This window comes from Patagioenas fasciata, chromosome 3 (assembly GCF_037038585.1).
Source record: "Patagioenas fasciata isolate bPatFas1 chromosome 3, bPatFas1.hap1, whole genome shotgun sequence".
Lineage (NCBI taxonomy): Eukaryota > Metazoa > Chordata > Aves > Columbiformes > Columbidae > Patagioenas > Patagioenas fasciata.
Genome location: NC_092522.1, coordinates 57,796,840 through 57,810,363, shown reverse-complemented (window position 1 = coordinate 57,810,363; position 13,524 = coordinate 57,796,840). Strand labels below are relative to the sequence as shown.

Genomic DNA, 13,524 nt, shown 5'->3' with positions numbered 1-13,524 from the left:
CTGAGTCCTCTGGCAATTGCTTAGTAAACTGCCTCAGACCAGTGAATGGCTAAAATATCACACTATTAAGCCTTATATTTCTCTATTTAATTATCCTATAAATCTCCAAGAATGTTTTGTGTTGTGTTTCTGTCAGTCTTTTACATTCATGCATGCTAAACAATGAGGGGTTTTTTCCCTACGCCTTTCATTATGCTGAGGACATCAAAGTATTTTAATATATAAATGCATAACGAACAGCAAGAACAGTGAGACAAATCCTGACAGGTTCTGCATAGGATCCCCAACTCAAGTAAAGGCAACACTTGAGATGGACATACTAATTGGGATCTCATCTATGTGATGCAAAGTTACAGCTGGGAACAAGTAAGAGACAACACTAATTCTCTACAAAACACTCACAGCAGCTACAATCAAGCTCTGCATTATTTCAAATTACTTAATTCCAGATACCCTGTATTCAAAACTTTCCAAAGGTCTGGCTCAGGATTTCTCTGCACCTCGAATTAACCTTTCACTATAATTCAGAGATGCAAATTTTGCACATTATATAGAGCAACAGGAAAATTAATTACAAATTGTTACAGTAAATTCCCGGAAAACAGTAGAACAGCTGATACAGCTCTTTGGAAAGTATTAAATCAACAAATATGGTGTGTTGGAAAGATACACCTTCAACATCGGATGAGATCACAGATTTGGCTGAGATAGTTACGTTCACATAAAATCTTGGGGCTTGACTTTTTAGGGATGTTATAACACAAAACATGTTGCAAAGCACTCAGCACTGCACATGCAGCTTCTTGTATGAATACATTTCTCAAGAGTGTCACGGGTGATTCCAGCTGTCTTGTGGAAATGGCTTTTGTAGAGAGCTACTCAAGATAATGTTAAGAATGTCCTTATGGAAATGGAGATACAGTAATTTGGGTGTAATTAAAACAAAACAAACCAAACTGTAACTTGGTGGTTCATATCATGTATACAATGTACAAAATATAAAAATCAGTGTAACAGAAACTGAAAACATGGCTGACCTGTTCCACATATGAAATTTTACCTAATCACTATAAAATACGGAGCTGTGGATATCATAATGCTTGAGTCTTTGAATCTACACAGTTTAATAGGATAACCTGTGACTCAGAAGGTTAGTGCAAAACTACTGATAACACTTTCAGAAAATGAAGTTGCAAAAGGAGAGAATAATGAAGGAAATGGTTTGCTGCTGAAAAGCCACTTGAGCCACAGGGCAAACAAGACATAAGCAAATATCACTTGTAGTATGGCAAAGAAAATTCAAAACACCTAGAACCAGAAGACAGTCACAGGGAAGGAGCCATTCTGGCAAGGACTTGCATGCCTCCACAGATTATCAGGAACATGTGAGACCTCATAGGCCATAAATAATCCTAGTTTCCCTTTTTTGAGAAGCAGGAGCAGAGAGAAACAAAGACCTGGCACAGCACTGATGTGGCCACTGACAAAGTCCATTTTAAGGAAAGAATGCACAAAGTTCACTGCAGAGTCACAATAAGGATGAAAAAATAATGCCTTGCAATACAAAAATGTCAAGAAACTGGAAATCTTTAGCTTGAAAAGAAAATAAGAAGGGAAAAAAACACAGAGAAGGCTGAAATGACTGCACCATGGCATGTAAGAAATTACATATGAAAGCTTGCATAGGGGAATAGTGGGCAAATGTAGTCTGAGATCCAAGGAAAATAAGTCAATTGGATTTCTCAGAAGAATTAAGAGGTAAAGTAACTTTCAGTTTACAACTTGAGAAACCAACTCAGTACTGAAGAATTTACAAAGAGCAGCAGGTTCTGCATGGTGATTTTGAATCAAGACTTACATTTTCTTCCTGAAAGATGAAGGTTTTAGGTTCAAATCTAGATACTCTGTAGTGTGCATTACACAATAGTGAGAAAGACTAGAAATGACTTAGGACTGCCACAATCCATCTTCTTGCCTAAAGGCAGGATCATCTATGTAATTGCTACTACCAGCTCCAAAATCCTTAAGTACAACTTATTCTGTTTTGCTGTCCTATTCAAACCTTTTTCTAAACGTCAGATCTTTCTTAAATTACTCTCAAACTAGTAATATAATCTACAGTGTGAATGTGAGCACAGAAACCAGACAACAGTAAAAAAGGATAGTTCAGGTGTTACGCCTGATCCCACCTTCCGTAACCAAATTTCAAGCAACCATCTCCGTTCTGAGAATGTATTATCAGCTGAATGCAAGCTAAAAAGTGTAATATGTGAAGAACATGGGAAATCTAGGCAAGCAAATTTTAAAACAGATTATCTTAAAACCTGTAGAAAAGCTCACCACAGAGTAATGCTTTCTAAAAAAATAAGCCTGAAAAAAACCCTTCGACCACATAAAGGTTAAACTGCACGTTAGATTTGTGTTTAGTCTTCCATCAAGCCACAGTAAAAAACATCATTATACACTCACATCATTCAAAAAAAATTAGTATAAAAAAGGAAAAAAGATGTAGGAGGGATTACAGCACCGTGTGGCCATTCATAAAAAGTGTACTTTACAAGGCAGACCTCACATGATGGTAGAAAGTGTTTAATTATGTGTTAGCAAAAGGTGTAGATTATAATAAACATACATAAAGACACAGTGTTAACACTGGGCACATAAGTTTATCTGACATTTCCCTACTTTTAGGAACTTAGCCAGTGCTTACCCAAATAATCTGTTACCATATTTTAAATGACACTTCCTAGGTGTGTATGTTTGGTGGTATTTTGTTTTGTTTGTTTGTTCGTTTGTTTTTAAAGGAGAAAAAAATCCACAGCATGAAACTACTTTAGTAGATGATCTTGGGCTGCAATCATTGTTTCAAGATGCTGATTCAATAAGCCACTCCAAGAGCCCAATCCCTCCCATGGCTGAGCTGTACAGAACCAGTGCAAACTGGCTCAGCCACTGCTGTTCGTAGGAAGTACACCGCAGCATCTCTCTAGTCCAGCTCCATGCATTTGCCCAGCATGCTATTTTCAAAAGCTAGTGGAGCACAGCTAAAACACATCATAGGCATATTCTACAAAACACCTATGTCCTGTGTAGCATTACTTAATCCAGAGAAAGGGAGAAACAAGAATCCCCAAGTTACTAATAAATCTGAGTGTTGCAACTAATATTCCATGACTCTGTTTTGAGTCAATGAAGACAGCATCACAGAATCATGCTGGTTTTACTGATCTCTTACCGGTCTATGCAAACATTTAAAAGTGAAATTCTATTTCCAAATCAATGGACCAGAGACACATACATAAGTTAAGTCACGGCAAAGCAAGATAAAAAAAATGGCAAACGCATCATCCACCCTTACAAACTACCAGCAGTCTAAGACGCAAGGCTTTCAAACTTGCGCTGTCAGCACAGAGTGTGCTCCTGCTTTCAAACATGCAGCTTACATGACACACAGTCAAGTTAATTCTTCACCATGTACCTCCTCTTTTGTTTGTTGGATACAGATACAATTTACAGTGCCCGAGAACATTGTAGTGTCGAAGTGCTGTGTTAAACTGCAATTCTTAAAGCTGCTTCTGCATGAGGAAAAACACAAATCTGATGAATAATAAAAAAGCTGAACAATATTGAGAAACTGAATTTAGTTTTGGGCTTATCCAGACTGAATCTCTCTTTGTCTATTTCTGCCTTGATACAGTATGTGCTACTCATAATTCAGAATTCAGGTCAGAGTTGAAGGAAAGTGTCTGAACTGATCAGGACTATTGCATGTGACACTGTCTGCCACTGCAGCAGCCTGATTTACTCATTTTTATTAGTTACTGTAGGCCATTATGTTTGTTTAAAAGAGTAATATTAAAAAAAAAATCAGTAATGCTGAGACCAAAACCCATCTTTTTCAAGGAAAACAATAACTTAATATATTAACTCTGCTAATTAATGAACAACAGAAAACCAGAAATATTTCTTAAGTTACTTCCAGAGACCAAAGGCAAGCACCTTCCAAAGCAGAAGATCCAACATATCTTTCTCTCCACCCCAAAAGCCATCCCTCCACACCCTTCATGCTCTAAGCAAGGGGCTGCCCTCCAAGCAGGACACAGGGAGATGGCTGCTGGCTGTGGCCCAGCATAAGGCCCCGTAGTTCTATTTTCCTCGGCTTTCCCTTCAGCAGATGTACCTGCAGCAGCATGGGAGTCTCCTGCTGGCCTTCCAAATTTAGTTTGAAACCGGCCAACGGGTTTAGAAATTGTTTAGAAAGCAGGCATGTGGGGAAGCTGGAAAAACACGCAGAATAGCTGGACGCACTGTATGAGTCTTATTTCCTTAGAAAATTATGCTAAAAGGAAAGTGTTGTCTCCTCCCCTCGAGCACATGCACACAGACACTAAACACGCCGCAGATATTAAACTGCAGTTGAAAGAAGAGGGCAGCAGCCCAACAACGCAGAAAAGACTCCTTGCATACTAATGCTGGGCAATAATTCATCCCAGCTTTGAACAAATAAGATATACTGAACTGAATTATAAGGGCTAATTAAATGTAAGATTAAATTGAGTCCATGCTTTATCTCTGCATCTCCTTACCACATCATAGGAAATTTTAAAGGAGATCATTCCCCGGTGGCCTATAACTACTGCAGAAAGTAGAGAATTCATGGCTCCAGTGAGACATGAAAAAGCCTGCTTCTGTCTCTGGGTGGTCTTTCTAACGCTTCTCCCTCCTATGACTTTACCCTGACCTAATCAGCCAGCCTTTAAACACGCAAAAGTCACTCACCACTCACTGACAGGGACACGTCTTTAGGTTTTTACATGTTCCCCTCTAACGTTCATTCAGCCTGAGACAGGAGGGAGCAGCCAAGCTTCCCGCTCTGCCCAAATGGGGATCCGTGAGCGCGTAATCTGAAGATAACAGTTCGGTGTCAGAGAGGGGAAAGCTGCCTTCCTGTGTCCAAAATGAGAGTCGCACAATTCTCCCCATCCTTCATTCACCCTGACCCAAAGCTGTGGCCTCACTATCCCCCTGTGCATTCCTGCAAACATTCTTTCTGCTTCTCTGAAATCTGTGACACTTGGAGCAAACGCCGAGCATCTTGTCCAGCTGCCCAAAGGCAGTTACAGTTACTTAATTCTGCAGACTACTAAGAGGTCAAGTGGGGCTTTTCCACAAACTTGAAGCTTCTTCCTGCTTCATTTTTTCTCAATCTAAATAAATAGATGACAAGCTGCATTTACGATAAAGCACAGCAACCAACCTGTGGCTATCCTAAAACAGCTTTTTGTCTCTCTGCAGGCTAAGATTCTGTACTGCTTGGATTTATCAGTAACACCTGCAATCTTAGCAAATGTATCAGCATATAAATATTTACCTGATTAACAGTACAGACACTTTAATATTTGCTTCTGATTAACATTTTGGAAGCTTTTCCCAGGAACATTAGTATATACACTTCAATTCAGAAAGAGACAAAAAATTATCAGTATTTTTACTAATTTAATGGCTCCCAAACTTATTTTTAAATACATGCAACATTGACTTTGAAAAGGAACAGGAATATGAGAAAGATAAATGACAATTGTCACCCTGGTCCTGCAATGTGTCCTTTTTGGGCACACATCTGTGTGGGGGCAAACCTCCTGAATTCTGCACAAGTGAAGATGGGTGCCTCTACCCTGTGCACTGCAGACCACAGCACAGGTTATGACTGGCAACTTCTAGAGCTCCTTGAGCATGTGAGAAGCTGTGTAGATATATATTTTAGATTTTAGATATATTGTTTTTTTCAAACATAAGCCAATGATCTCAGTATTCTGAGAGAACACAAAACTATCAAGGGCTTTTTTTTAATACTAAGAATTTATTGCTTCAACAACATCTACTGCAGTAGGATGGCAGCTAGTTATTTTGCATGCATAATGTTGCTCATTTTTTTTCCCTTGGATAACATATTTAAGAATAAGGAGTGAAGGCCATTTCTACATAATAGGAAATGGCAGCCTGGTAAACAGTGACTAGGGAAGGATCTAGGAAACACACTGGAAAAACAACTTGCCCTGAAAGCCCAGATCACTCTGGCACAACTGTAGTTTTAGAAGGTGTAAGTATGAGGACTGCAATGGTGGCTTTTTGTTTGCTTGTTTGTTTTTGTTTTGTTTGTTTTTTTGGTCTATCATCTACAGCATTAGTGATGCTGATTCAGATCCAGAGTACAGTTTTGATCCTTATACTTAACAAAGTCATAAAATCGTTTTGGTTGGAAGAGACCCTTGAGATCATTGAGTCCAACCGTAACCTAACTCTAGCATTAAATCATGTCCAAAAAGAACTCGTCTAAATGCCTTTTAAACACCTCCAGGGATGGTGACCCCATCACTTCCCTGGGCACCTGTTCCAATGCCTGACAACCCTTTCTGTGAATAATTTTTTCCTAATATCCAACCTAAACCTCCCTGGCACAACTTGAGGCCATTTCCTCTCATCCTATCACTTGTTATGTGAGAGAAGAGACCAATATCCTCCATGCTTCAACCTCCTTTCAGGTAGTTGTAGACAGTGATCAGGTCTCCCCTCAGCCTTCTTTTCTCCAGGCTAAACAGCTCCAGTTCCCTCAGCTGCTCCTCATCAGACTTGTGCTCCAGGCACCTCACCAGCTTCTCACCCACTCTGCACACTCTGTAGTATTTCCATGTCCTTCCTATGATGAGAGTCCCAAAACTGAAGACAGTATTCAACGTGGATCCTCACCAGCGCTGAGTACAGTGACACAATCACTTCTCTATTCCTGCTGGCCACACTATTCCTGATACCAGCCAGGATACTGTTGGCCTTTTTGGCCACCTGGGCACACTGCTGGCTCATATTCAGCCAGTTGCTGACCCACATCCCCAAGGTCCTTTTCCACCAGGCAGCTTTCCAGCCACTCTTCCCTGAGCCTGTAGCGCTGCCTGGGGTTGTTGTGACCCAAGTGCAGAACCCGGCACTTGGCCTTGTTGAACCTCATACAATTGGCCTCAGCCCAATGATCCAGCCAGTCCAGACCCCTCTGTATGGTCCTTCGACCCTCCAGCAGATCAACACTTCCACCGAACTTGGTGTCATCTTCAAGCTAACTAAGGGTGCACTCAGTCACCTCATCCAGGTCATTGATATAAATATTAAAGTCTATGGAACTACTGGAGAAATCTGGGAGAAGAGTCATTGAGTTATTAAATGGATGAGGAAAACACCTGTGGCAAGAGGTTTGAGAATACCTGTGATAAAAAGGAATAGTGAAAGGTGTTTGTAGGCAGTAGTGGAAGTATGGGGATCACCAGGGAACAAAAACATCATTTCAGTTAATAAGGAGAAAAAGCCAGAGAAATTCGCATTAGAAATTAGCAACAATAATTCAACAATAAAGCTGACAGACAACTGGAAGCAAGTGCCCAAGGAGTGGCAGAGCTGGTGTAACTCCATGCTTTCAAACGCAGACTGGATGCTTTCACAGAAGACTTCTGAGAAGTATACTCTTTTTTTCCAATCAAGAGCAAGAAAACCCCATGCTGAGCTAGCCCCAGTAGCAACAGCCAGTATGAAATCAAAAAGCACCTAAACATTTGCCTCTGCATGTAAGAACATTTCCAAGTAGGGTCATTACAATAAAGCCAGGTATGACAGATCAGTCCAGCATTTAGGATGAAACGAGCGGGATGGTGACCATAGAGCTGTAATGAAAAGCCTTGCTCAGGATTCACAAGTAACAGAGAATTCAATAAATAGAGCCACCTTCCCCAAAATAAATGGTCCCAAAATGGACTGGATGGAGCAGTCACCCTTCTGAGGTACTGGGTCATCTCCTAAGGCCAGCCCTAGCTGCACTGGAGAGACTGGCAACAGAAGTTGCAAACCACTGGGAATAAAATATTTTCCAGTGATGACAAGCACTATGTAGATATTCACTCACATCAAAGAAGAACAAGAACCTAGTTTTCCATCATCTGTTCAAAGCTGTAACAAATTAGATTTATGTCTGTAAAAATTCACGTAAGATTTGCTTTAATGAGTCCTTTCAGGATTTGCCTTTTTGTCTGCCTCTTTGCACTACTTTGTCTTTTAGTTCAGTACTATCTTTTCTCAATCCAAAGATGTAGGAGAATAAATGAGGATTCATTCACTCAGCTGAACCAGCAGGCCCTCTTAAAACACTGTTCAGAAACAAGGGGAAAATGTCCCTGGCAAGTATTCAGGTCAGGATTAGATTTTCAAGTTTTTAGAACTTTGTTCAGCAAAAGGCGACTGGTGCCTCGAAACAGGCATGTGCTCAAACTCACCACGGAAGGCTTAGCTCACTTCCACTAGAGATTTTTTTCTGGAAAGACAATACAGTATTTTTTTTTTTTTTCAGTTGGAAACATGAGTAAATGCCACGATGCTTTTCTGAATAATCAGAGTGCTTTAAGTGCTGACAGGTTTATAAGCAGGTGCGGCATGCAAATGGGGGAAATCCAAGTGATTTGTCATTGCTGCTGTTCACATCAGTGATGTTAAATAAAAGTCAAGTTTATTTTTCTTACTGCTGTTTGGGAAGCTGAGAAGCACCAATAAGCAAAAGCAAAGCAGACTCCTGCTTTGCACGACTCCACTTACATTTTCTCTGCTTCTCCAGTACCTTGGTGATATGCTCCAAATGGCTTAATGTAATTCCTACAGATCTTGAAAGCACTCAACCAGAGAAGTGCAAGACAAGTGGAAGAGGCTGTTTCTATCCAAACAGTAACCTTCAAGCTTAACCAAAAGAGCAGCAAAGAAGGAAGGAGAATAAAGCATTCCTTATGCCTTCCCACAAATGAAAACTTGGTTTCAGAGGTGCAAAATACCAAACAAGAGAAGTGAGTTCGTTCACTGCCCTAGTCCCCAGGATGGCTGCTCCTGCAAAAATTCACAGTTTCCAGTAACAGCTCTGCTACAATGTTATGTTAAAAGCCTCATCTCTTCCCTTGGGAAGGAGCAAGGGGTTTGACCAAAGTGGGGTTCTTCAGGCTGAACTTTGAGCCTTTCAGGGATCTGAAGCTGCCCCAAGCCTGCAGTCAGGAGTCTGTTGTCTCCTACTGCACTGCCTACTCATGGCAAGCTGCTGCTGAGGTCTTCAGCTGTCAGCCAGAAAACACCACATCCATACTTCAACCCTCATTCCTTTATTTTCTAGGGTATTGCATGGCTTCTGCGCTGAGCTGGCAGAAAGGCTGGGGCAAATGGAAAGAATCGTATTTCATAGCTGATTTGAGTTCAGCTATCCACTAGAGATGGTATATAAAGGAAAAGTTTAAAAAAAAAATCAAGTAAAACTAAGCCACTTTCACAACACTGTAATATTTATAACATGTATCTAAATCATATTTATGAAATTTATGCAAAATCACTCCTCAATGAAATATAGTTTTTTAAAAAACATCACCCTAGAATTAAGGAAGAGAGAAAATATTCAGCATGCTACTCCACTGTTGGATGTAACACTGCCAACATATTTTGAAACTATAGACTAAAAGTCTCATAAATGTTTAATTTATCAGAAAACACTTGGAAATGCTAAACCAATAGTGAGCAATGTTGATGCACTTCAATGATATCTCATTTAAAAGACTCAGCCTTTTCACTTTTATACAGCTAAAGCAAGCATCCTCCTAACAGAAGTTTCCACATTTGCAAGGAACAGCCAAAAAGGAAGCTGCAAATACTTTTACACATCTTATATAATTTTTATATATTTTCACAAATTTGTATTGGAAGAAAAATGTAGAGATTTCATCTCCTGGATACACTACAGAAAAAAAACATGTTACCTATGTGGCAAGGAAGTACCATATATATATTAAAAAAATCAAATCTTGGGAGGAGCAAGTGGTAACGATATTCAACTTGTTGTCATGTACCTAATGTTGTGTACCATCTCTGAAAAATCAGTTTAATCAAGAAACATTCCTTTGACACTCAGGTGTGGCTAGTTGTTTGATCTTGCATTTCAGTGGAGAGAAGAGATCATTTACCAAAGATGTGAAGTCCCACCCCAGTCAGATTTATTCTTTAAAGACAATACATTAGAAATTAAACTGTTATGGAATCAGAACAGATAACATGGAAGATCGAAATTTTGTTCAGCTCTCCTTGTTGTCATGTAGCAAAATCATGTCCATAGTTAAGTTATATATAAAGTGAATTTCCAATTGCTGCAAATATTTTATTTTCTAAAAAAAACCAAGACAACAGCCCCTCACAAATTTTCATTTTCTACTACACTCTCTGCCCATGTCTGAAGCCATACATTCAAAAGACATGCACTGACATTACCATGTAAACAAAATGCTGGAAAGTTAGACAAGCTCTTGCAAAGATCTGTAGAAAATTCACACTTCTACAGATTTTTAAAAATCTAAATGTGAGGAGTCCAACCTAGTGGCACAGATGGCATAGTTCCTGAATATAATTTCCAAATTCAACTTACAGCCTGGGCAATAACCATCTGCAGTCAGCTTTAACCTCTGTGTCCTGGCTAAATGCTATCTGGCATCACTCATTTGTGTCCTTCCAAAAATTCCTCAGAAGTTTCATCCAAATTCAATTTTCTTCACATTCTGTGCTATAAATGTCTCTAGAGAAATGCTGCATGGTTTTAAATAGCTGCCAGAAGGGACTGCACTCCCATGACACAGAGCATGATCTGCCTGTGTGGCTTATAAATACTTCTGCATCCTGTGGAAGGGGGACTGTTTTGTCAGAACAAAATTAAATTGGTTAAATTGGTGAAGAGTCATTGCAGGTACAAAATGTATGAACTCAGTGGAGTTTTCAGTCTCGTATTAGGCTATGCAGAGATGAAACGTTCACAACAGTGTGCTGCCACTGTTAAAACATGAGTGGACAGTTTAAAGACCCAAGTTATCATCTCATGTGTGTTGGCTGGAAACATCGTAAACCAAGATCATCTTGGAGGCAAAGGCATGCAAAAGCATCCTGGCTTTTCTCAAACATACTGCACATAACTGTTCTGTAGCAAAGAGACTGCAGGAAAAAAACTCCAACTTCTGAATGTGACTTTCAGTGCCAGAAGAAAACAAGGAGGGGAAGTACATTGTATTGCTCATATACCAAGAAGAAGGGAAAACGTTCTATGCATTACAATTAATAGAAATCAATGAAAAAGACTTTTAACTGAAAAAATGCCTTACCTTGAGAAGTTGAGGAAATGAACATGTCTAGTGAATAAATAGGGCTGCTCAGCAGTGCTTATGTTTTTAATCAATTCCATCTAAAAAAAATTAACAAATCAAATTTTCCATGTTACGTCAACGTGCATGTTAAGACATATATAACTCTCAAACAACATATGATGATGTAGTTCTCAACTCTGAATTACTCAGGGACTCCTTCCCCACTATTCCTCCCAAGCACTGTCATCAAGACAGCATGACTACTACTTCATGTCTAAGCAAGAAAGGTCAAGCTGAAGACACCATCCTGCTATCATAGAGCTTGTTAACTTCCAAAAGTGGGTATCAGTTTAAAGAAAGGCATAAACTAAATCTGCATCAGAGCTTTGCAAGTGGCAGCTGCCCTCTGAAGACACTGGCTCTATACATCAGAATGCCAAAATTCAAATGTCTGAAATTGTCAAAGAAAATGGGATCTGAGCCAATGACCATATAACAATAAAAATCGCCAACATTGCCAAAGCACTGATTGACTAGGTTGTTTAAATACAGGAATCAGCACTTTCATTTCTTGTGTTATTACAGCAAATTCAGAGTCCAAATTAAATGGGCAGTCTTAGGAAGATGATGCCACGTTCTAGTTCAGGCACATTCACCCAATTTTTTTTTTTTTTGTTTTTAATAAGTGATTTAATTTCAGATCACTAAAGTGGAATAATGTAAACAGCATATACTGAAGACTGCACACCATGGGTATGAATGTCTGTGTTGTGTAAGCTGAGCTGTAGCTATGATCTACATCAGGGGTGTCAAACTCACTTTCACCAAAGGCCACATCAGCCTCGTGGTTGCCTTCAGAGGGCAGAATGCAATTTTAGGACTGTTTAAATGTAGGAGTAGTTACATTTGTACAGTCCTAAAATTGCTTTTGGCCCTTTGAAGGCAACCGTGAGGCTGATGTGGCCCCTGGTGAAAATTAGTTTGATGCCCCTGATCTAGAGAAAGTTGAAAGTGGCTACTGGAGCATCATGCTAGAGAGTTGAGATGTTTCGGTTAATTTTGCTTCCTTACTATTAACTTCCTAAGATTTATCTTCTGATTTCCTGTTCCAGGCTTAAATGCAGCCTATAATATGAACACTGAACACAAATGCATTTTAAATGATAGGTTTACTGATTTTATAAACTGAGTAGTATAGAGTAAGATAGAAAGTAACAGACATTCATAACTGGAAAAAAAAAGAGATAAGAGAAGGTGAATCAAACATTCTTGTTTGAGTCATATCAACTCATGTACTAAACTTAAACACTATTAAGGAGACATTAATTTCAAAAAAAATTTCCTAAAGCTTGAGTGCTAGAGCTGACATAGACAAAATCAGGAAAAACACGGGGTCCAGCCTGTTACATGGTGAAGATGAAATGACGGGCATGTGATGAGTTACTGCACTAAAAGCTTGAAGACCATGGTAGCACGTCCCTGCCACAACCAATATTAAACTACATTTAAGTGACATCAATTATCTTTTTTTTCTCCTCCTTCTATTTCCCAGTTTTGTCATACTGATGTTTTATCATGGTTTTTACACTGTGTGTCAGGTTTTACTGTTTCTCATCCATCTTTCATTCGCCATTTTTCCTAGGATACATAACCTGCTGTCTTCTTTCAGACTACACAAGTTAACACCATTTAACTTCAAGAACTGAATAAAAAAGCGCACACACTAATGCTTTTCCTTACTTTCGCTCTACCTTTCACAATTTTATACACATACATCTAAGATAAGCACTGAAGCAAATGGTTCAGTTTGTCCATTTTCTCAGGATGAGGCTTTTCCTGTCTAACTAGTTCAAGTACCTCAAGCTATACTAGGGTATAGACCATGTATATCAAGGCATATTAGGTCTGAGACAGGCTGTAAACCCAAGGAAATGGAATGTAAGAAGAGACTGCCAAAAGAAAGGCAATATGAAAGGAAAAGAGAAACAAGAGAAAACAGAAAGATGGAAAGATGACGTGTGATTTAACAAAACAAAACCAAATCAAACAAACAAACAGAGAAAAACGGTCTGCATCAGGAAAGGAAGGAAGATGGCAGAAAGAAGGTGTTGATGTGAGATAAAAACTCTATTCACGCCACTATGGTCATCACTGTAATTCCATCTTGGAAAAAATGAAAAAGTATCATAAGAGTATAAATGTGGAGATATAAAGATAAATAACCTACCCATACAAAGTAATCCAAGTGAGTTTAGAAAGACAGGAAGCTTTAATATAATACTGCTAGATAAATGTGTGGGTGGGCATATGTGTTAGAAGTACCACCGAAGCCTCCCTT

The 13,524-nt window shown here is 39.2% G+C and overlaps 1 protein-coding gene across 1 annotated transcript in view; it reads right to left on the bottom strand.

Annotated features, from left to right (window-relative positions):
• The window catches only part of UST (uronyl 2-sulfotransferase), a 167,523-nt gene that overhangs the window by 70,268 nt on the left and 83,731 nt on the right, over positions 1–13,524 (bottom strand). Inside the window, exon 4 of the mRNA XM_065835205.2 lies at positions 11,205–11,284. Within this exon, the coding sequence (XP_065691277.1) occupies positions 11,205–11,284 (80 nt within the window). The remainder of the gene's footprint in view (positions 1–11,204; positions 11,285–13,524) is intronic.